This window comes from Alligator mississippiensis, chromosome 10 (genome assembly GCF_030867095.1).
Source record: "Alligator mississippiensis isolate rAllMis1 chromosome 10, rAllMis1, whole genome shotgun sequence".
NCBI lineage: Eukaryota > Metazoa > Chordata > Crocodylia > Alligatoridae > Alligator > Alligator mississippiensis.
Window position 1 is genome coordinate 35,607,177 of NC_081833.1, and position 22,748 is coordinate 35,629,924.

Consider the following 22,748-nt stretch of genomic DNA (forward strand, 5'->3'; position numbering starts at 1 on the left):
CAAGTCATAGTGCACGTCTGGACAGCTGTGCCCCTTAGCACCTTTCCACACAACACAGAAGGAAGTGGGGCAGCCCAGATGCTTTACCCTAGCCCTGCTACTTTCCCCAGAGTCGCTTGGGTTACTGAGGTGTAACCACTCTTTGGGTGCCTATACACATGCTCAGGGTTGGGGGTGGGGGGAGTGTTTTAATTAGAGTGGTTTCCGGAAAGCTGCTTTAATTAAAATGCCACAGTGCCACGCGTATTAAGCCCCTACACATTTTAAAATGGCTGTGGGATGCTTTAACTAAAGCTCATTTGAGACGCTTTAGTTAAAGCGCCCCAGTGGTCATTTTTAAACCCATACATGACGCTGCGGTGATGCTAAAGCGTTCTAATTAGAATGAGGAGCAGACTCGATTAATTCTTTAGTCTTGGGCTTAATGGAGCTGTTTGCACAATGGGAACCTAAAAAAATGCCTTCTCCCAGCACAGGAGCCTCACTGCTCTGAGCAGTGTCAGTAAATTGACTAGCAAACTCCACAGGTGAGTCGCTGGACTCATTTCTTCTCTGACTGAAGGTAATTGCAGTTCCACTGGCTTCTCACACTATCCAGAGCCACAGCAGGGCAAGTGTTTGGGCGCTACTCTTCTCAGCCCTATTCAAATACACCTCAGTAGGAAGTTGTGGGTTGATTGAGGTTTTTGTAACATCCCTTGCAGTAGAGAAGAGGCAAGCCTGGGCTGCATATAAATGGCATTTTTCAGTGAGGCTACTGGGAACAGACAGAGCCTGTGGTTCTCTCTTCACTCCCAGATGACTAATACTGCTTGTGCTGCCTAAAATTGCCTGCAGGATCTCCTCAAATCCTGGCCTGGATTTGGAAGCCCTGGAAGGGAATGCTTTTCCAGCCACTGGCTGGAATGGCCCAGCTTGGGACCAGGGTAAGCTAGTGCTAGGACCCCTACACTGCTGCTTCTCCCAGTTGCCGTTTGGGCCCAGCATGGGAAAGCTCCCAGGTGCCCAGCCACAGAGCAATGCAGGACAGGCAAAGCTCCTGCTACCAAACACCTGTGAAGCCCAAGCTGCGTGGCCCAGATCCAGTGGTTCTTTGGACTGGATCCAGTCTGGGTGGGTATAAGTTGGCAACCCTGCACTGGAGAATATAATCCTCTGTCTCCTTGAAATGGGCTGAACAAGCTTGCTTAGGTGTCTGGCGAAGTTTGCCTTTGAGATGGCTGCATCTCTGCTTCTAATTCACCTACAGAATAGGTCCTAAGGAGGACTCTTTTTTGGGAGGGCGCTCACATCTCTCTTCTCTTCCCAGGACAGTCATTTGGGACAGAAACAACACAACGGCAAATGGTTTCCTTGATGTTGCGCATGCTTTGGAAAGGTAGGTGAGTGGATGAGTCTCTGCCTTAGATCCTCAGTGCCATCTTTCAGGATTTGCTGCTGTGTGGGAAGTTCTGGCTTGGGATCATTCCTGCAGGGAATTCACCCTGGTTGCTTACTGGGAAGGTGATACTGACAAAGAACAAAGTCTAGAATGGGTTCCGAGGGCATCAGAGCTTCTGCCTCATAGAGATGATGCCTTCATCTGCTGGGGGCTCCCCCAGTTTTGTGTCTATTATGGAAACAGTAGAGGGTTAGAGTCCAGATACGTGCCTACAAGGAAGAACTGTAAGTGCCTTGCTGAGATTCTGTTGCATCCCACTGGAGTCCCTGGAAAACAGTTAATATAGAAGATGAATGTGTCCTATTCTTCAGTGTTTTTTTGTGACTCAGTGTTAAGGGTCAGATTTTTGTGAGATGTATTAATGGATTTTCAGGACTTAAACAGGGTGAAATAGAATCACACTTAGCTCCACCCAATAGGTGGAATAGAATCAAGTCCTTAATGCATCTCATGTATTATCTCTGATAGAGGTGGTGCTAGCTGCACTGTTCTGAAGCCTCAATACTTGAATGCAGGACAGGGAGGAGTGGCACCTGGTAGGGGGAAGGATGTGAAAGTTAAATTTGAGAAGAAGACAAGGTGGACAGGATGTTTAAAGCTCAGTGGCAACCTGAGGTGGCTGCACAGTGCTGTAGCTGGAATACAGCACTGGGACAGCCTGTTGAGGAAGTAGGATACACTGTAACCTTCCCCACCACCTTGCATCCACAGATCTCCAAGTGCTGTTTGAACATTACTGATCTTAACCTTATCCTTCCCCTCTTCCCCAGAAGGCAGAAAGGGATCACCACACATTTTTCCAGAGGATGAAATTGAGGGCATGAATGAATTTGATGTATTCTCCATTTGAAACATCTTAAAACTATCAATTTTTCAGAAAGTGCTAAGGATGCATTCTTGGAAAATATGGGTCGTTTACCTCAAGTTCCTTTGGAAAGCAGAGGCAGTAATATCAGACAGCATTGTGCGAATACAAGAACCATCACAATTCAAGATACTCTTCTAACCTTAACTAAATAATGTTGCCTCCTTAGGAATTACACCCTGAAGTCCATGCCTTTGCCAATGAGTGATGTGATGCAAGCATATCGGAACAATCCAGAAAAAACAGAAGAAGCGGTGCACAAGGTTGGTTTCTTGAGCAGGACAGGTCCTGATGCTGCTCACTGACCCTGTGACTCCAAACCCTTCTTGCTGACTGGCTTTTTGCACATTGCAGATACAATCTTGCCTAATGAGGAACCAGATGCGGCGAGCCCTGCCCAAGCAAACCTTTCGGCTGCAGCAGGGGATTGTGACCAGCTCATCCGAACAGGTCAAGGGGGGCTAAACACCAAAGTCTTGATTTGCACCTGTCTGGGAACCAGCCAAGGTTGGGAAGTCTGAGGGAATGGTGGTTGGGCCCTAGAGTGCACTGGGGTTGGAGTTACGTGGATGTAACTCATGCAAATTGCACCTTTTTCTGCACTCATTTAGTGCTGGCAGGATTGAACCCAGCCGTCTGCTTCTGGATGGCAAACACCAGAGCAGAATGTAGCCCCTGACCCTCCTTAGCTGGTACCAAGGTCTGCTCCCACAATTAGCTATAGCAATATTAGTGTCAGGGGCTGACACAATGTCTGCCCTTCTTGCTAATTGTATACCAATGAGCAAAACTTCACAACCTCCTGGAGAAGCAGGCAAAGGGCAGGCTTCCTGTTTTGTAGCTGGGGAAACTGCGGCAGGGTACAGGTTCACCGGCCTTCCCAAATGTCACCCAGTGAATTGGTCATGGAGCCCCTGCATACCAGGCCTGTGCCTCAAAAACAAGGCCATCTTTCCTCAGAGACTGCAGGGTTGCTGGAGTCATACCCTGATGTATAACCACTGTCTGTGCTGTGCTTTAGATGGTGAATGAGTTGTGCCTCAGTGTACAGAAGCACATCGATGTTCTGAACTCATGCCTGGGGAGAGAGGTGGAAGCTGATATCCTCTGTGCAGAGGAATCCATTAAGAATGCAAACCATTCCATCAGTGTAAGTTTTTGATTTACCACTGCTTCTTGATGTGCACCACAATGCTGTTCCCACTACTCTGGCCTTTCCTGCCTGCCTTTTAGCCTAGTCCTGAAGAAGATCAAATAAAGGAGAATTGTCCTTCCCACCCTGTTGTTAGGACTTTGGTTGCACTTCTGTCTTAAGTCCAGTATTGTTCCCTTTTCCCCAGCTGCAACAAACAAAGCAAAATCCCTGTCAAAATTTGTGCATTAGGCTTGGGGCTGGGGTAGACTTAATCCTAGCAAATGTGACATGGATTGGATAAGGGGCTCTTGAATGAGGACACACAAAAATAGAGAACTCCAAAGCGTGTCCCCCAGAGTCTCCTCATGTTGTGACAAAAAGAGTAGGCGCTACCCTGGCTGAGCTACCCAGTGGGAAAGATAAGTTGAAACTCTAAATTTAAAAGTAGTTATGTGTGTGTAAACTGTACCATGGCAGAGGCTTAGAAATCAAAGGAGGTTGTCACCAGGAGACCAGAGTTTCCCTTTGAATTAAACAAAACAGTTTCTAGCTCTTTTCCTGGGAAATGGGAACTTAATGTGAATGTAACCCAGGTGTACCAGGGAGTGTACTCCCCTCTCCAATAGAAGAGGATGGTCAACAGAGTGTACATGCTAGAGATAGAAACTGCAGCTTGTTTGCAGCTTCCCCTTCTCTATAGAGGAAGACCAGGACATAATACCTTAACTATATACATGGTTTATTCAGGTGCAGAATGAAAGGGGAGGGGATAGAATAAACTGGATAGATGATAAAGATAAATATTTACATATAATATATTCAAGTCAGCAAATAACAGAACAGGTAAGTATAGCATTCTCCCAAGACCCATGAAAGAAACCTTGCCCACAGGTCCCCAGATGGTAGTATGTCCCAACAATTGATGGGTAAGCACCCCAAATTATAAAGCACAATAAACAGTTAATAAATACTCCATAATATAAGACACAGCAAGCAGTTAAAAACACTCCAGAATGTCTGGTAATCCCAAATACCCCCCTGTAGAGGAGTCTCTCTCTAGCATAAAACCCCTCTGATGCGGCTATCCACTATGATTCTCCCTGGTGGGAAACCACTTGCCCAAGAACTTGTGCTTCCTGGTGAGTAGGGTCCAACAAGGGTTCCCGGGGTATTTTCCACAGCTAGGCAAGCAGCTTCTACAGCGGGTGCTCTGTCTCAGTCCCCGCATTAGGTCTCTGGCTGGCTCACATGCCTGGATGGCTCAGCCTGCTCAGCCAGTTGTGTGCCTTGGCCGCCTTGTGTGTGCCCAGGGCTGGGGCTCCAGTACAGGCCCACCGTACTGTGGAGGCTGCACTGTCCATGGGCCCCTGCACCCAGCAGTGGGGAATGGGGCCCAAACCGCTCCCTGCCCCCTCCAAAGGCCCTCGGCCCGACAATGACTCACCATGCAGCAGTGTCCACTGGTGCCTCCTGAGTAGGGGGGGGAAGGGGGGGCACTTGCTCCCGCAGTGGACAGTCAGCAACCGGGGAAGGCCTGTGGCCAATCCCACCAACCTGCAAGTGGCGGCAGTGCATGGCTGGCACTTCCAGGTGAGCATGATTGGCCACGAGGGGACCACTTTGCCTGGTGCCCCCACTCCCCTCAGCTGGCGCTCTCGAGGGGCACTAGCACTCTCACCTGCCCACCCGCGGGAACGCTGCCTGTCAGGGTGCGCCAGCACTCTCACCGAGTAATGTGCACCCCCTATGCATCACCACTGGTGGCATCTGCACTGGTGCTGGCCTTGTGCTGGGTTGTAGACCCGAGCCGCCTTGAGTGGCTCCCAAGGTCCCGGTCCCTCTCGGACCCTCCATACAGCAATGCCTACGCTGGCTCGCCATGCTCTCTCATGGTGAGGGATTGGGGACATGGCTGCCTGCCACTCCCATCTGACGGTGGAGTCTTTGGGCTCTTCAGGGCAACTAGAAGCACCCCCTGGGTAGCTCTTCCCTAGCTTTTCCTCAGCCCTAGCTTTTTCTTTCTTCTCTGTCCCTCGTTGCCTCCCCACCACGTGCTGTGCATGCAGCTCCTTACATACCCTTTTGGGGCTCTGCTGCCAGATTGAAGACTGGCGAATGGGGGGGAGGTGGAGCGCAGTCTTCAATTAGGTCCACTCCTTGCCTCACCCCGAAGTTAGGGCAGGGCAGACTCCTCCCTAGGCTCCTCCCCTGCTGGTCTCTGATTGGTGGGTTTGCCCCACCAATCACTTTGGCAATTCTCTAAGCTCAAGGAGCCAGGAGAAGATAGGCAAGCCTGCTACATGAATAGATCCTGCTATCCACGGCTTGTCCACAGAGAAAAGGGAAGATGAGCTTCAGTTTGAGGAGAAATCAAGGAAGGTAACTGAATACTTTCCAGTGAAAGAGGATATGAGTGGAGAGCTGATTTTTTTTTTTTCTTTTCACTTGGCTGGCAGTTCTGTGCAATCAAAATAAAACTGGTGAACCCAAAAAGTTTTGTTTTTGATGGAAAGCAGTACTGAGACATGGAGGCTTTAAGGTTTTACAATAAAACTGAAGAGTTTTGAATGAAAAAGGAAATGTTTTGTTTTGAACATGTGGCAGTGAAACCTGTTTAAGCCTTTTCAAATATTTTGTTTTTCAGCACAACGGTTTTGCAAAACTGACACACATTTGCAAAATGTTTTGGCATTGCCAGAGTGCTTTTTTTTTTTTTTTTTAACTGAAAAATGTCACCCATCTCTGCTTCCAGCTGCCAGGTGCTAGAAGGATTCTTCTTTGACAGCTCTTAACTTCAGAGTTGGGAATGGGGATTAGATTAATTTATTTACTGAGGGGAAGCCTTTCCAGGCTTTGTGCCCCACCAAAGCTCTTGTAGACCTCCCAAGATGTTCCCTTGCTGTGAACTGGAGGAGTAGGGTTAGCATGAGGCTTGGGAAGGTGTCAGTGACAGGAGATAGTCAGGCAGGTGGGCAGAGGGGTGCAGCATCTTGTCCATCTGTAGTTCTGGGGAAACTTGTTGCAGCTCCTTCACAGACATTGTTCATAGTCCAACTTGCCACCACTGATGGGAAGAGTATTGCCTGGCCAGCCATCTTAAGCTCTTTGCAGTAACCCCATACTTACTGCACTTGGCAGATCCCAGAAACCAATGGGCCAAAAGGAGCCAGCATTCCCACCCAGGCTTGTTGGGTGGCTGACACTCCATGGGGGAAGAAAGTGGGGGTGGGGAGGTAGCTCTTATCAAGCAAGCACAGTCCTATCAGGTGTAGACATCCTGGGGATGCTCTAGCTTCCCAAGTCTCATAGGGGTCCCACTCTTTTTCTTTCACAGATTTCAGTTGGGATTGGAGGTTTCAAAATGCTTCCTGTAGCTCATCAAGCCATCTGTCTTACTCAGGCAAAGTCCCCCATCCCCCCCCACCCCCCTGTGTGCCTTCTAGGGCCTGCAGGGATGAGGATCCCCAAGATATCCACAGTGGAGGAGGGCTATGCTCCCACCTGTGTTGTCCTCCACAACCCCTGCCTGCAGATGTAGGTACATCCCTAGGAAGGGACCCCTCCCAGGGAGAGCAGAACAAGGTGTGGCTGTGGTCCTGCACAACCTCCATGGAGCCCCTGCTCCCCATGGAGGACTCAGACATTGAGGAGACTCACACAAATAACCTGTTATGACAAAGTGAAGACTCAGACAAATATTAGTTGCGTGCGGGGGAAAGGCCTTGTGAGAACATTGTAATTAGCCTCCATTAGCCAGCCAGAAAATTCAGTCAGAACTAAGCTGAGAAAATGCAAACATCTGCCACTCAGGAGATGCATAATTAAGGGACTCAAATGGCTTTAACTCTTTCCTGCCACAATGCTCTGACACAGGCCCAAACACAGCCTGCTTTGCTTTTCCATTGCAGGCATTTTCATCTGATCAGAGAGCAGTAGAACCAGGCTGCTCTGGTCCTGCCCTGGCTATGCTGGCCTGGCCTTCCTAAGTCACACCTGCCAAAGCTGACAAGAGCATGGGGATACAGGTCCAAAAGCCTCTGGATGCAGCTGGTGTTCTCTAGTGCTTTTGGTACCTCAGGATAGGAAGGTGATGTCTCCACGAGGGCTCAGCTAAGGCAGCCTTGATTATTACTTCTAAGTCACTGCTCTTGTTCTCAGTCTTAATAATTCCTTACCCAAGGAATTTATTGGAAGCGTCAGGAGTGTGTCTGTGTTTGCCTCTGGCTCTGTAGAGAGAAGTTTGTAAATGCTGTGGGTTTTCTGTTCAGGGAGTAAAGTTGGCTTTCTCATTCAGCTGAAAGTGGTAATGTTGTGGCAGTTTTTAGTGGAGAGTGATCTGGGCTGACATGCTGGAGTGGGTGAACTTTGTCTGCAGCTTCTCACCTGAAGGGAGCTGGCACGGATTACCGATGGACTGCAAACTCTCCAGTCCTACCCGGGGGAACTCCAGCCTGGGACCTGCAGGGACTGTCCTGGCTGAAGTCATGCCAGTGGTGAAGGGGTTAATTGTTCCCTGGGGTCACCCTCACTGTTGGATGAGCTAGTGCAACAACATCTCTGATTCCCACCTGCTGTATGTTCAGCACCTTGCCTGGATGGGAAACGTGCTCTTTTGAGCTCTAGAAGGGTCTAAAGCAGTTCCACTTGGGTACAGCAAGACAAACAGCAGAGCTGGAGGAGTGAGGCAGAGGGATCTGTGTATGTGCCCCTTGTGATTGTGTCAGTGGCTGTGGATATAATGGTTATATTTTTTACCACCTGCTTTTCCCATTCAGTTGATGTCAGTGGCCCTCTATTCCCCTCAGATATCTCTAGTGGTAGGTCCTCAGAATTGCCACAAAACAGGGAAGCTAGTGACGTTTCTAAAGCCAACTATGCTCATAGTGACTAGACAGTGGGATAAACACAAGACAGTGCTTGTTGTCTCACTGGGGGGGGGGGAGCAGTGAAGCGCTCCAGTGAAATTTAATCCAAGATGATGCTGTTAATGCTGTGAAGATGACAGAAAGGGCAGGAAGACATCATCATCAAGGGAGCAGTGTGGCTTGACCTAGCTCTGTTTGTTAGGTAAACAACAAAAGGGAGCAGGCAGTCAATAAAGAGAAATCAACAAAGAGATAAGGAGAGAGAAGTGGAGATCTTGGACTAAGAGAGCTCAAGAAAGGGTGGAAATATCTAGATTAGTTCAGACCCTAGCCTAGCCTGGCAAACAGGTGAGGTTGGGGGGGGGTATCATGAAACCAGCAGATGTTTGTACATGTGACGAAAATGTCATTTATGTGGCTTAATGGTGTTGCACATTAGACGTGCGCCAGTTTTGGGTGTTTTAGATGAATTTGCATTGTTGTGTGCATCCGGATGTCAGTTCACCCCCCAGCCATGGGAGAGGCGGGCAGGCTCCTTGCTGCTTCAGGCAGCTGTTGAAAGCAGAAGTGGTGAGGGGTCCTACCCTTTTTTATTTTTCCACAGAGCCTGCCCACCTCTCCCATGGCCAGGGGGCAAGCTGCCAGTGGGCCTTGAGCTGTGGTGGGCCCTGGTCCTTCCCTCCACAGCAGTGGTGCCCCCTGGGGCCTCCCGGGCGGGCAGCTAGCTGTCTGGGTGCTGCCCCGGTTCAGAGGCAGCACCCAGCCCAATCCAACAGTTCCTCAAGCCCCCTGCTGGAAGTCTGCCAGGTCCTGCTCCCTGGGTGGGATCGAAGAACAGTTGGATCAGGTTGGGTGCTACTTCCAAGCTGGGGCAGCACCTGGCCTGCTAGCAGCCCACCCGAGTGGTCCTGTGGGGCGCCGTCACCATGGAGGGAAGGACTGGGGCCCCCTACAGCTCAGGGGCCACTCAGTCCACTGGCAGCTCACCTCCCCACCCGTGGGCATGCTCCAACTCTGCCAAAAAAAAAAAAGGACCAGGTCCTTTTTTGTAACATGACAGAAAAAATTTAAAAAATTCAATTTAGGGGGCATAGAATAAAACCCTATAGACTAAATCTGTCACGTGTACAAGCACCCAATGTGCTCATGGATATGATTAATATTCTGTGCTCAAGACAGTCCCACTAGAGCGGAGAACAGGGCATTGGGTGGAGCAAGGATAACTGCAGATCCAAATAGAACTGCCTTGGTTGGGCTGGGAGCAGCTTGAGACTGAAATAGCTGTGGGGTGCAGATGGTGGCCCAAGGGCTTTGTGTTGGCTGAGCTGCGGGAAGCCAAGGAGTGGCCAGCAGGGGATGGAAGCCTATGCAGTGCTTGCTTATGTTGTGTGGGGCAGAGTAAGTGAAAATTAACTAACATGGCAATGAAGAACTAGGTGTTAAAGCTGATCTGCGGATAATTCATGCCCTGGTGGGTTTTCTAGGTCTTTTGGAGACCAGTCCATTCACCTCTGAGATGTCTCTTTCCCCCACAGATCTTGCCACTCTTATATGAGGCAGGAGATGCTCCCTACCAGAATGGTAAACTGCAGCATAAATTGGAAAGCCTTACAGAAGAAGCCTTGCAGGCCTGCAGCCGTGAGATTCAGGTAGGCACTGCAACAGTATTGGCACTGTTGCTACTGCGGATAGGGAGCAAAGCACATCCCTGGGCCATTGCCTGCCTTGGACAGCAAGGAGACTGAACAATTTGGGAAAAGGCTATGGACAAGAATCTTGCCCAGAGATTGGTTTGTGTTCCCTCCACTAGACTGAAAAGATTTCATGGGCATGATCCCTTCCAAGAGCAGTTCTCTCCATCCTTGGGCCTTCTCCTGGGAACCCCTTCTCCCCTGGTCTTCAGTGGGATCAGCCCTGGATCTCCTCATTCTGCAGGGCACACAAAACTAGGGAGCTATTAGTGGGAAACCTGGCCAGGCTAGTTCCTAGCAGTTGCTCACTGTCATGTGGGCAGACTGTTTCTCTGGGAGCTGTAGTCATCTGGGCATGGTCAAGTGGTCTTGCAAGGGTGCTCAATACCACTTCTGGTGGGCATTGTCATGAGCACAGGAGCAGAGCTGGCAGCCCATGCCAGGAGGATTATCATGTACCAGGAGGAAAGTTCAGGATTTTGGATTTTCTTTTATTATTGTAGCTCCTGCTCTTTCTGATATATTTGCTTCTTCATGCCTTGCCTTCTTGTGACCAGACAAGCTGAACTTGGAGATGTGTTCTATTTAGCCAGCTCTCTGGGCAGTTGCAGTGAGAGCAATGCTCTGAGACTTGGGGGGGGGGGGGGGGGGGGTTGAAATGATTCCTGTACCTTCTAAAGAGTCGCTCTAGATTTGCATCAGTGTCACAGAGGACCTACATCCATGTCAAAGAGGAGCCAGGATGAGCTGAAAGGCAATTCTGGAGCTGGCCTTCCAGTCTGCACCATACCAGAAGTGCCTTATCCCCCCAGACATGCTGCCAGAGTTTTCAGGCAGTTCAACAACCTGTCTCCCCTGCTTCTGCCTCAGGGCACAGTTCTCTGGCTGGAACACTCAAAGGATCCATGCTCCGTGATGCCTGGGCTTACCTGGTTTGGTATTGGGCTCATCAGCTGCCTCAATTATTCCCTGTAGGGCTCCCCAGCAATTGTACTGTAACACCCTTACTTGGGAGCTGATTTATTAATGTAAAGTTAAAAAGGAAACACACAAAGCTATTTCTCTGCCTAGCCATCTGCCTGGGAGCTAAGGAGTTTTTCTCCAACAAATCTCAAGCTTATAAGTTACATCCCTCAGCAAGCCTGATTCTGAATTGTGTGCTCCCCTCACATGACACTTGGACCATGTCTTTTACATGGGAAGTCAAGTTACATCTGAGCCCCAACTTTCTTCAAGGTCCTTCACATCTTGGGACACCCTCTAAATGATTGGCTCAGCCCAAATGGAACTGATGTGGCTTCATCCAATTGGCTGTTTGCTGCTTTAGGGCATTTTTACATGACATGGGGGTTTAATTCTCCCTAAATTGAAGCAGTGTTTTTTTAACAACACCACTTCAATTTACGACGAAGTAAAACCCCATGTCATGTACACCCATGTTGGAGCCCAATCCTTGCCTGCCTCTCCAGCAGCAGGGAAGGGAGAGCAAGCTGCTGGTGGGCAGAGCGGTCCCTGAGCTAGGGAGGTGGGGGGGGGTTGGTGGTTCCCTCTGCGGCAACAACAACCGGCCCCTCTCCCCCCGGCCAGGTGGCACCTGCCTGTGGGCACCCAGCTTGGGCAGTCCTGAAGGGCACCACAGCTGTGGAGGGAAAAATTGGGCCCCTGTGCAGCTCAGGCAGGCAGGAAGGCTTCGCGGAGGGGGAGAAGATCAGGCTTGTCACTTTTTTTTTTTCCCCCCACCCCTTCTGTGGAGTCTGCCTTACCAAGCTGCTGCCAGGCTGTCTGCATGGTCTGCCTGCGCAGTCCCTGAGCCTCACGGAGCCCAGTGCTTCCCTCCGTGGCTGTAGGGTAGGAAACTAAAATTCCCCAGAGGAGTTTAACTTTGCAGTGCCCCAAAGTCATTTAAGGTGTATTACACCGCTGAATGTGCTATGGCAGCTGGAATTAACGTGCCATACGCCACCAAATCTGCAAACAGCAGTGCCATTAAAGTGATGCAAAAGGCATTTAACCAGCTTTAAACCCACTTTAAAGTGTCGTCTACAAACGCTCTTAGGCAGTGAGTATTTAACAGAGAACATACTGTCTTGGTGGCTGCTTGCTGAACTGGAAATCTGAAACATGCAATGGCGTGTACTAGGGACATACAGGTTGAGGTTAAAGGAAACTATTTGTATCTAATAGACCAGACTAGCATTGCCTAGCTGACCTTAGCTTTCCCCAGTGCCCAGGAAAGAAACGTCTCATAAAATCTGCTGTCCTCAAAGAGACATCACTTGAAAGTCACCTGTTAGAGGGTAAAAGGGCCTGTCTAGCAGGGGCACTTTCTGTTTGCTGAACTGTTTGCTGTTTCAATTAAACACTAGAAAATGGCCCTTCTCCAATTGGCAGAAGACAGCTAGAATTTGTTAATGAAGGGCCTCTCTGGCACCTTGTCAGCAGCCCCAGGATCACCTTTTGATTGGCATGAAATGGACAAAATTAAATTCATTCGTCTTAAAAGGTGACCTGAAGAGGTGAAGAATTGTGTCAGCTCTGGGTTTGCTTTTCTATGGCATATAGAGAAAGTGTGAAAGGTGGAATTCTGTTTAAGGGACATCTAAGTAATCTTTTTTTTTTTTTCCTTTTTATTTATTTTTAACCTCTGAGATCAGGAATGTAAAGTTTTGGTCTTTGTTGTTCTCAGTGGAGGTCTTGATGGCTAACCCAAAGCTATGGTTTAAAATCTCTATGTCCTTTTGAAGGAATGGCTTTGCTGAGTTTTTTAAGAAAGAGATTTTCTAACAAAACCCAAAGCTTTTGGAATGATCTCAATAAAATCTGGTTCTTCCCACAGCCATCCAGATCTCACTTCCTTGGAATATGTGTTACCAGACATATCCTAGCTCTCTTCTCAGCCAGAAAGTCTTTCAGGACCCGTGGAAGACAAGACCAGACTGTCTGATTTAAAAACAACCAGCAGAAAAAAGCCCTTTTGAGAACTCCTTCCCTCCTGTTCCCTCTGTCATGTAGAAGGGCCTGAGCTGTACTGAGCAGTGGGGACTTAGCATTCCTGCACGCATTGTTCTTTCTTGAACCCATACAAATCAATGGGTGGATCATAATACGATAGAATATACGGTTTCCATATATCCACACTCTGTCCTTTCTCCATTGGCTGCATGTGGGATGCTTTTGCTTTGAAGGAATATTCTATCCTACAACGATATTTGTGTGTGGCAGTTGGGCATGTAACAGATGGATTGTTTATTAAAGCAAGCTATGTATGCGAACACAACCCTTGTTCACTGTCTCTTCTCTGGTTTTATTCATGTTTCAGGTGCTGATGCAGGCCACACTGGATACCACACAGAATCTGTGTCCCAAAATCCTGCAGAAAAGTGGCATTCGGGATCAGCTGATCAACGCAATGTCTGAAAGGGTCATTCTTCAGGACCACCTCAACCTGAGCGTCATCCTAGACCAACTGGTCACTGATGTGTTCAACAAGCTAAAGTGCGTACCCTGAGTTTTTATAATGTCTCTAGTCACATGTTTCAAATACAATCCACAAAAACATCCCTGTTGGTGAACAGTTATGGTTGCCTCACCAGAACTAGGGAGCATCTGCTGCACTTGTCTGAATGGTAAACTGCTGAGATGCAGTACTCAGAGCAAAGGGGATAGGAATAAACTGGATCTTCTTGGCCAATGCTTTACTTTTCTCCTAGACATCAGCAAGTTCATACACTGCTGCTGCCATCAACCATTTCTATGGTGCTGTGAATTTGCATAGCCTTCTACAAGTGTAGACCAGGTGAGCTTCCTGCATCTAAGAGCTTGCAGTTTAAGGGGATATCTACCCTGCAGGCATAGCTGGGACTACAGTTGGTGTAGACACATCCAAGCTAGCTTTAAAGTAGCTAGTCCTTTGAGGATTACAGCCAAGGCAATGAGGAACTCTGAATTCTCTCACTCCATGAGCTCTGTGCTACCATAGCTGGACAGCTAATGGAGCCCATGCCAGCTTCTTTAAAACTAGCTTGGATGTACCTACATGATCTGCAGTCAGTGTAGGCATATCCTAAATAAGACAAAGCATGGGAGAGCAAAGATTGGCTTGATGAGAGAGTCTTTGGAGGAGCGGTTGGGTGGCTGGGAACTTGGACTGTTGGCACTAAAACACAGAGAAAGGCAACCAAGGGCCAGACCTGCAGTTGTGCACACCCAGGAAAATCTGGGGTGTCTCCCTTGCTTTCATAGAGAGCAGGCTCTGTGTCTACCAAGAAAGGAGTCTAGGAAGTGCATGGGGTGAAAGGGACCAAGAGCAGAGCTGCATGGGGCAGGAGAGTTTTTTGGGACCTCTTTTAAGAGAAGACAAGAAGATCTGTGTGAGAGATGTGGAATATTGTTATCCTTTCTCTGAATGTGCTGCCACCTCCACTTGTCTCTGGCTGTCTGTATCTGCCTCAGGACTGCACAGTCTGCATCTGACAACACCTCCTGAACACAGGAAGTGTCATCAGCCAGAATTATTTTGTGAGGAGGGGAAGCAGCTCCTGTCTCCAAGTTTTTTAGATCACTGGGTCTGCTCCATGGTTTGTAGGCTAAGCAAGCACATGGCAAATAGGAAGCTGGCTGAAGGGCTGCCCTATGTCACAGCTCACTGAGTTACATGCAGCTTCTGTCACCAAGTGGAGGCCTTGTCTTCTGCTGTTTCCAGAGCCTGGCAAATATTTGACTTTAGCACAGGAGCAGTAAAGTACTTTGCCTAAGCACTGGGTGTTGGTTGGAGAGAGCTCAGGGCAGTGGTACCTCAAACAAAAGGCTGATGGGCAAGCAAAGTGTATGTGGGAAGAAATCCTGGCAGGGTGAGTACCTCGTGCACCTGAACTGCTGTCATCTTGTCCCAATTTTACATTATCCTTGACAGAAAATGCAAGACTGGGCCGGGAGTCAGCTCTGCCACAAAGATAGTAGAGCTCTTACTTGACTCGTCTACCAAAAAGAGAGTCCTTGCCCCAGGGGGTTGTGAGCAAGCCCAACTCAGCAGGGTTGAAACAGAGATGCAGTTGTCTGCATGGTGCAGTAGTAGCTTCTATTGGGATTTGCAGCTGCTGCTATGGTAGCCTGGCACACAGAGGGCAGGCTTGCTTCCTGGCACCAGCCTTCCTGCTTGTGGCTTAATCATGCAGAGCTTCCCCTGAACACTCCATGCTTTTTCCCTTGACTAGCCCAGTTCACCATGCACCTCATCAACTGTAAGCAGCATGGCTGACTGTGTGATGGGTTCCTTCTGCCCTATCCTCCATTTGAAAAAAGGCATGATCTAACTGCAGGGCTCAGATCAGGATGCTGCTCCATGAGTAGGCAGCTGGGAAGGGAAAATTGGGTGCACAGATATCACTGATGAGGCAGGTTTCCACAGATCCTGTGAGGACTTACCCTACATGGTGACGGTGGGAGCCCTGGGAGCAAGGTAGAGAGGCATATGTTTGCTAGGATAAGCTGCTCTGTAGCAGCACTTCACTTGCACTGTGGCAGGCTCGCATGGATGCCTTCTACCTCTCGCTGTCTCTGTGCAAAGTATTTCCTGTCCTCAGTGCAAGCAAAGTGAAATCCTGTTCTCCTGGAGCATGCATTCTGTGACCTCTCTTCTGTGGTAGAGCTGCGCAGGCTGCACAGGCCAGAACTTATCTCTCATGTCTGCCTTCCAGCCTTTGATAAGGAAGGGGTCATGCCTGAGGGTAGTGAGCAGCTGCATCTCCTAGTGAAGTCAGTGAGACCTGAGCTTACTCAGTATCACACATAACGTCTTTGTTCCACGTATTGCTCCCAGTGACTTTTAGCAGTCATTCTTGAGGGCAAGTTGGGGGAGGGGGGTGTGCATAAAGGCTGATCTCTTCCTCTCACACTTCCTCCTCTGAACATGGGAGCCTCTAGAATAGTGCTTAGCCTGTCTGGCCCTGAGGGGCCAGTCTTTATGCTGGATACAGCACAGGGTTGGTCCATGGGCTTGATCCAGTGCAAGGTTGGCATTCAGAATAGGTCCACAGGTGCAGACCCACCCTGTTCACTGGTGTGATTTGGTGTGCAGGGCCATGTCACTCAGATCATGGGGCTTCCCATGGGCTCAGAAATGTGATGGTGAAGGAATGGTGGCTGCATCCATTGCCATGGCTTTGGGCTGTGCTGTGGCAATTAATTTGCCACCATTTCCCCATCACCAAATTTCTGGACCAGTGGGGAGCTGTGGGCCAAATCCAGCCCACAGGCCATAAGTTGAGCACCACTGTTCTAGTGGGCAAGGCTGCAAATAGGGCTTATACCAGGTCTTGGAGATATGGTTGGGTTCCCTGATCACTGGGGGTCCAAACAGGAGTTGTGGTGGGGTGATTGGAGGGTGACCTCAGGAAATTTCCAGAAAGCTCCAAGTGTTTGGGGATTGCACAGCAGCTCTGAGTGCACAATGGCCCACATGGCTGCAAGCAACAGCATTGAATGCAGTGCACTTAAATAAAGATCCAGATTACAACAGTTCAAATATAGTCCCTTTATTATGGCATAGAGCTCTGCAAATGAAACGGGGATGGGCCATGGTGTGGGGCCTGTGGAGGGATCATAGTATAATTAAATATGGTAACAGCCACGCATAAATGACATTTGTGGAGTTGCACACTGGACAGGCAGATAGTTTCTGGATCTCCATAACCTTGTTTTCCTCTGAAATGTAGAGGCCTATTTTTAATAATCTATAGCTCAGAGCCCCATTGAAATGCAGGAGCATCAGGCCCATTTTACAGATGGGGAATCCAAGGCAAAGGCATGTTCCCTCAGGTGCAAGTCTGGGGCAGAGCTTTGAGTAGAGCCCAGGGTTTTAAGCCCTCAGCCCTGTATGCCAAATGTTCTGGCAGCCTAAGGTACCATTTTGACGGTATTCCATTTAAAACAGGCTTTTCTTTAGATATGGAGCTGGCAGCTTGTGTAGAGAATAGATGCCCCCCTCTCCTCCTCTCTAATTCCTGCTTGTAAGAAACTAGCCTGGCTAGTTCCTTACAAGCAGGAGCCCCGTGGGATGTGGTGCACCCTCTTTGTATTTGCAGTGGAGTCTCTTCCTCCCCAGTGGCAAAGCTGGAACTGAGGACCCTGGCTCAGTTTTGTACCTATGCTCTGAGACACAGCTGAGTTCCCTAATTGGCTTGGTTGCAGGGCAGCTCTGTTCAGGGAGAGCCAGGTCCCTTTGCACTTCCTCCCCAGTCATACAGGAAGTGAAGCCCAGGGCTCCAGGGCTTTTCTTGCCCCAGGACTTGGGCCATGGAGATCAACAGCGCTTCTCCCCATCCCTGTTGGGAGATCAGCCTGTGCCCTGTCACTGGGAGCTGACAGCAGGCAGCGTGAAGGCGGCAGCTCTCCAGGAGCCTCAGCACAAGCAGATTGCATTCAGGCAGCCTCCCCATGTGGGCTGCCCACTCGCTGCTGCCTGGGCTGTGGCAGCTCTTTCTTCTGCAGTGCAAGTAGTCCTGGGTACGATTGGTGCCCTTCTGTGCGTGCCTAAGCTGCAGAAGGGCAGGTGCCTGTTCTTCCAAGGGATGCTGTACTTCCTTGATCATGGGACGAATACATGAGCACTGCCTGCCTGCCTGCCTTTGTCAGTGGTCCAGGATGGTCAAAATAAGCTTGGAAGTCCTAGATTGCAATCAAGTCCCTATGGATTTGGAAAGGCATCATAGCACCACTGCTGTTCCCTCCCCCCAGCCCAGCCCAGCCCAGCCCAGCCCAGCCCAGCCCAGCCCAGCCCCATTGAACTAGAGCCTGTGGGGCTGAGCACTGCCCTTGTTTGCAGTTCCAGCATGGTGCTGAGCTACTGCAGATAGAGGTGTCAGCCTCCCCCAGGAGGTGTGGGGCAGGAGTGACTAGAGGCAAGGTCAGATTGCACTGGGATTGCGACCTCTTTGAGGTGATGACCATCTTTGTTCTGTGATCAGCACAGTGGGGTGGGTCCATGACTGGAGCTCTTGGGGACTGGCATGACACAGGTAACAGACTATATGAGCTGTGCCTGCAGGATACAGCCCATGCATGCCAGACTGGCCAGGAGTCCTGTTTAACCCTGATGCCTGGTCTCTTGTTTCCCATCTCCCCTATAGAAGGTCTGTTGCTATACTGCTGGGCGGTCAGGATGAGACCTAGCTGCTGTTGACATGACTGCCTCTTCGCTTCTACCCTCACTGTGTGAGCCCCATGGCTGAAGGGTGTGCACTGTATCCTGCACCCTGGTTCTGCACTGGCTCTAACTCTCCTTTCTCCCATCTCAGTGAGATCAAGCTGTCTGTCACTGCAGCTGTGGCGGACAGGATAATCGACGAGGTTCTGGAGGACTTGACTATAGCTCAGTGCAAGCTGGTGAGTGGCATTTGTACATCCACTCTTTCCTTGTATCTTGGTGTGTGGCAAAGGGTTCCACAAGCAGGGAACGTTCCCTCCCATCTGCTTCTAGTGTCATGGGCATGGTGTGTACCACAGGCCAAGTGGGCTCTCCACCTCACTTGCTTGGGGTGCCCTCATACTGGTGAGGCTAAGCTGTGCCTTGCCCTGTTCATAAGCAGGAAATAGCACAAGGGCCTCCTCTGACATTCCCAGAAGGATGCTGGTCTACTGTCCACAGGGGTGCTAGCCTCCCCAAGAGGCGTGGAGCAGGGGTGGAGCTCTGGCTTATGCCAGCTCCAGATCAGCAGTACAGCTTGCCCTGCCCAGGGCTGCGGAGTGAGGCAGCATCTTTTAAGGAACTTTCTAGTATACTCCTCTGGCTAGCACCTCAGATCCCTGGAGCCTGCTGTGCTTCCAAGAGCTCCATGTCTCCCTGCCTCTCCCAGCCAAGGGCTTAGAGCCACAATAAACTTACGGTGTGCTGCAGGCAGCAGGGCCCAGACATTGCCCAGCACAGTGACTAGAGAGTAGCTCTTCTGAATGGGAGCTCTACAGTTTTTGGTCACCCCTTATTTTCTTGGCCAGCTTTGCCTGCAGAAAATTTTCCCCCAGTCACATCCCTCCCATCTCTCCTGAGACTGCATCACTCGTAGCTCCTCCTCTTCCTTTGGCATGCTGACAATACCCTTTGGTTCTACTTGCTTCCAACAAAGTCACTGGAGGGAGAACTAGGAGTACCTGTGGCATTTTATAGATGTGCTGTGGGAGGTGCTGGCGGAGGGTGTGCTTTAATTAAAGTGGCTCTAAGAGCCACTCTAATTAAAGTGCCTGGAGTGTCACGTGCATCAGTGTCCCACACTGAAAAATGGTGGCAGGGGTGCTTTAACGAAAGCTCATCAAACCAGCTTTAGTTAAAACATGCCTGCCACCGTTTTTCAGTGCAGGGACACTGATACACATGACGTGAGTCACTGGAGCATGGTATTTACCATACTCCAGCAGACTCAATTAATCGAGTCTGCTCCAACACATTGTAATTGCAATGTGTCAGAGCAGCCTCTTTACACATGTATAGGTGCCATCTGTGACCAAGAGCATTTCAGAAACTCCAGGAGAAAGGTGGTAAGAGAAAGCTCCACTTGTGCTTGTACCAGGTCCCTCTGCAGAACTCAAGTGGAACTGTGGGTATGGAAAGTGTTCTGGCTGGCTGTGAGGGGGAGGCGATGCCTGGTCTCAATCTGCCTCAATCCACTCTCAGTAGAAACAGGATTTGCAAATGATTGGCAGTCTTAAGGAACAGGGCATTATGCACTATCCCTAACTGGCTTCATCAAAAGGAATAATTTAAGTGCTTCCTAATGATTTTAGGCAGAAAGTCTCCCAAGACACTCTCAGGATCTTCAGTTGCTGCAGACAGATATTATGGAGGAGGATAATGTCCTGCTAATGAAGAGCAGGAATCTGCTGGAGTTGGCTGAGAAAGGCTTTGCAGTGGAGGAGGTAGGGTTCACTTCAGTTTTTGCCCCTCAATGCCAATACCAATGTTAATTCAGTGGGATGGAGATGATAGGAGTCATAAAGCTCTATTTTAGTACAAAGAAATACTAGGCCTCAACCCCAAACTATGTTATGTCTTTAAGTATGATAAAGATACGGTTATCTGCCCAGATTAAGCCCATTAAAATAATGGTAATGAGCTTTTCCCCTGTGTTTTGGGCTTTTGTAGTTTGTCTGGGTCAGTTCATCCTGGGTGTAACTCCTGTGAAATTAACCCCTGGATGACCTACCATCCTTGCACCTGGCTTTTTTTAGTTCAACTTATCATCAGAAATGACTGTGGGGAAACCACCATAAAACACCAAGATAGAGCTACCAAACGGGGATCCATGGTATTGGCCACAAGGCAACTGCAATAGCTTGGTTGGGATTTCCACATAGTGTATTGAGAAGAGAAGGCCCAGCCCCAGAGAACTCATACATGACCAGGTTGCAGCCTCTCTTTTAATGGCATAAGCCTGGGGTCTGTTTGGATGTCAGGAGTTAATTTAAAATGCAATAGTGGCCTTTGCCATCTCAGACACCTTAGCCTGCTAAATTGGGGGTGGTCTTGGACTCTCCCTCTGCTAGTAGTTACCTTTGCATATTTTTGCCCAGCACTGTGCATTGAAAAGCAACCTCTCTCCTGTCTGCAGTGCAAGATGGCTCTGCGAAGGAAAAACAAGCACTTCAGAAGCATCCGGCCAACGCCTGCCATGAGAAGTAAGGCTGCTGTGTGTGCGTCTGCTCACATGCTGTTTCTCAATGTGACTCAATGGCCATGTCTATATGAGTGGCAGACTGTGCAGTAACTGGCGTTACTGCGCAGTAGCTTCCCCCCCCAGTTTTTTTCAGACGCTTCTCCACAGTAACAACGAGCTACTGCGCAGTAGCTTGTTACTACTGTGCAGTAGCGTTGCATCATGGTTAGTACCTGCCAACACTACAGTGCAGTAGCATCTCATGTAGACGTGCCCAACACTACTCTGAAATCTAAATTGTGGTTGAGCAAGCTGGTTTAGACCTTGTTATGGGGTCACCACAAGAAGTGTCCAGGTTTCTTTCCTAGATGCTTGTTACAGAAGGTGTCAGTCTGTTTAAATCTGGAGAGGGTAGGCATACCTAGCTAGGAGAGACTTACCTCCATGGCTGAGAGAGAGTCAGAGAATCCAGAATTTAATTGAGTTTGGGGTGCAAAATATAAATAAACAGGGTCAGACTGAGGGGAACAGAAGGTACTGCTGAGTAATTTTGAACAGAGCCTCTTTCCAGTGATGGAGTCCCAGGAGTCATACACAGAAGCAACTGGAAATGTGCCCAACCCTTGGCTGGCCTCAGACTAAAGTCCTGGTGGTGACGACAGTGACAGCAATAGCTTCCTCCCACTCAGCAGTGCTCTGCTGCCACTAGGGTGGAAAGGCTGTCAGCTTCTGTGTGTGTTCAGTCCTTTCTCTGTTCAGTGAATCTAATGATTAGGGGATGAATCAAAGGTGTTCATGCTGCTTACCCAGGAGAGAGCTGAACTCCTGATTCTGATCCCAGTTGTTCTCAAGGAGAGCAGAGCCACCTTAAGTAGGGGCACTATTAATGCCACTGCTACTGCCATCTTGGTGATCTGGCTTGCAGAGTGCACCAGCAATCTGTTAAAACCAGGTGTTCCTTCTGAGATGCATCTCAACATGTCATATCTTGACATGGCATGATGACAGAATCAGTCAGAAGCTTCCGGTTCAGAAAGAACCCTGGTCAGCTCTGAGGAAGGGCACAGACAAAGGGCTCTCATTTTAAATTAGCTTTTCCATCAACTTGCATGGTTCTCTTGGTTTCCAGAGAGTAAAATTCTTCTACTCCTGTGGCAGAGAGGGAATCTGGTATCTCTGTTGCCTAAGAATGAACCCAGAGGAGCTGGAGATCAAAGTCATGCTTTTGTGACTAACCAACAGATAGTTTGTGAGCAGGTCTGTTCATCCTAGGTCTCTCCCTTTCCTAGCATCTTATTTTAATATTGTTTAATGCTATAACTTTTGGATCAGCAGCTGGTTTGAGGCCAGTCAGCCAATGGCTGTCATTTGGGAGCCAAAGTGTTTTGTTTTTTTTTGTTTTTGTTTTTTTTTTCTTTTTTCTCTAGATATTCCACCTTCCCAAAGCCATGAGGCAGGATTTCAAGTTCCACCTGTGTCCATGGGGAGATAGGAGTAGGAAGGATAAACCCTTTGTTTAATGTAAATAATCTGGAGGTGGTGTCAGGAGCCAGTGTAATTAATTGTAACTAATCTGGCAATTTCTGTTGAGATGAAATGCATCTTTTCCCAGGATGCTGAGTGCCAGCAAAAGCAGATACAGCAACATGTAACCATATTCATGTACATTAAAGCAAGAACATGTGGTTTATGGACTTCTCTAGCAATCCTATGTAAAGCCTTTACAATTTGTGTCTTGCCTCATACATAAGATGAGATGCTGAAGTCATGCAGCCTTATGACCACCCATTGAAACCACAGATATATTGTGGCCTTGCAGAAACCATTGTTAATGCTTTCTTCCAGAATTGTGACTATTTCTCACCATGGGCTGGAGGTGCTGATGCCATTTAATTTGATGTAATTCATTGACAGTTGCAAAGAGATTTTACTCCCCATCTAGGCAATCTGAGAGGAAGGCCAGCCCAACATTTGCTATACATCATGTGGATGAGTATTACAGTACCACTATAAGGCATGAAAAGAGGCTCAGTAAGGATGAATAGAAAGACTTCATGGTGTCCAGGATGGATAGGTTATGATCTCCCAGTAGCCCAGTTGGAAAATAT

General features: G+C 48.9%; 1 protein-coding gene across 1 annotated transcript in view; it reads left to right on the forward strand.

Annotated features, from left to right (window-relative positions):
* The window catches only part of CARMIL2 (capping protein regulator and myosin 1 linker 2), a 129,212-nt gene that overhangs the window by 57,869 nt on the left and 48,595 nt on the right, over positions 1-22,748 (forward strand). Inside the window, exons 22-30 of the mRNA XM_059713291.1 lie at positions 1,310-1,378; positions 2,476-2,569; positions 2,661-2,756; positions 3,328-3,456; positions 9,842-9,955; positions 13,317-13,492; positions 18,292-18,379; positions 19,772-19,903; positions 20,596-20,662. Coding sequence (XP_059569274.1) covers positions 1,310-1,378; positions 2,476-2,569; positions 2,661-2,756; positions 3,328-3,456; positions 9,842-9,955; positions 13,317-13,492; positions 18,292-18,379; positions 19,772-19,903; positions 20,596-20,662 — 965 coding nt within the window. The remainder of the gene's footprint in view (positions 1-1,309; positions 1,379-2,475; positions 2,570-2,660; positions 2,757-3,327; positions 3,457-9,841; positions 9,956-13,316; positions 13,493-18,291; positions 18,380-19,771; positions 19,904-20,595; positions 20,663-22,748) is intronic.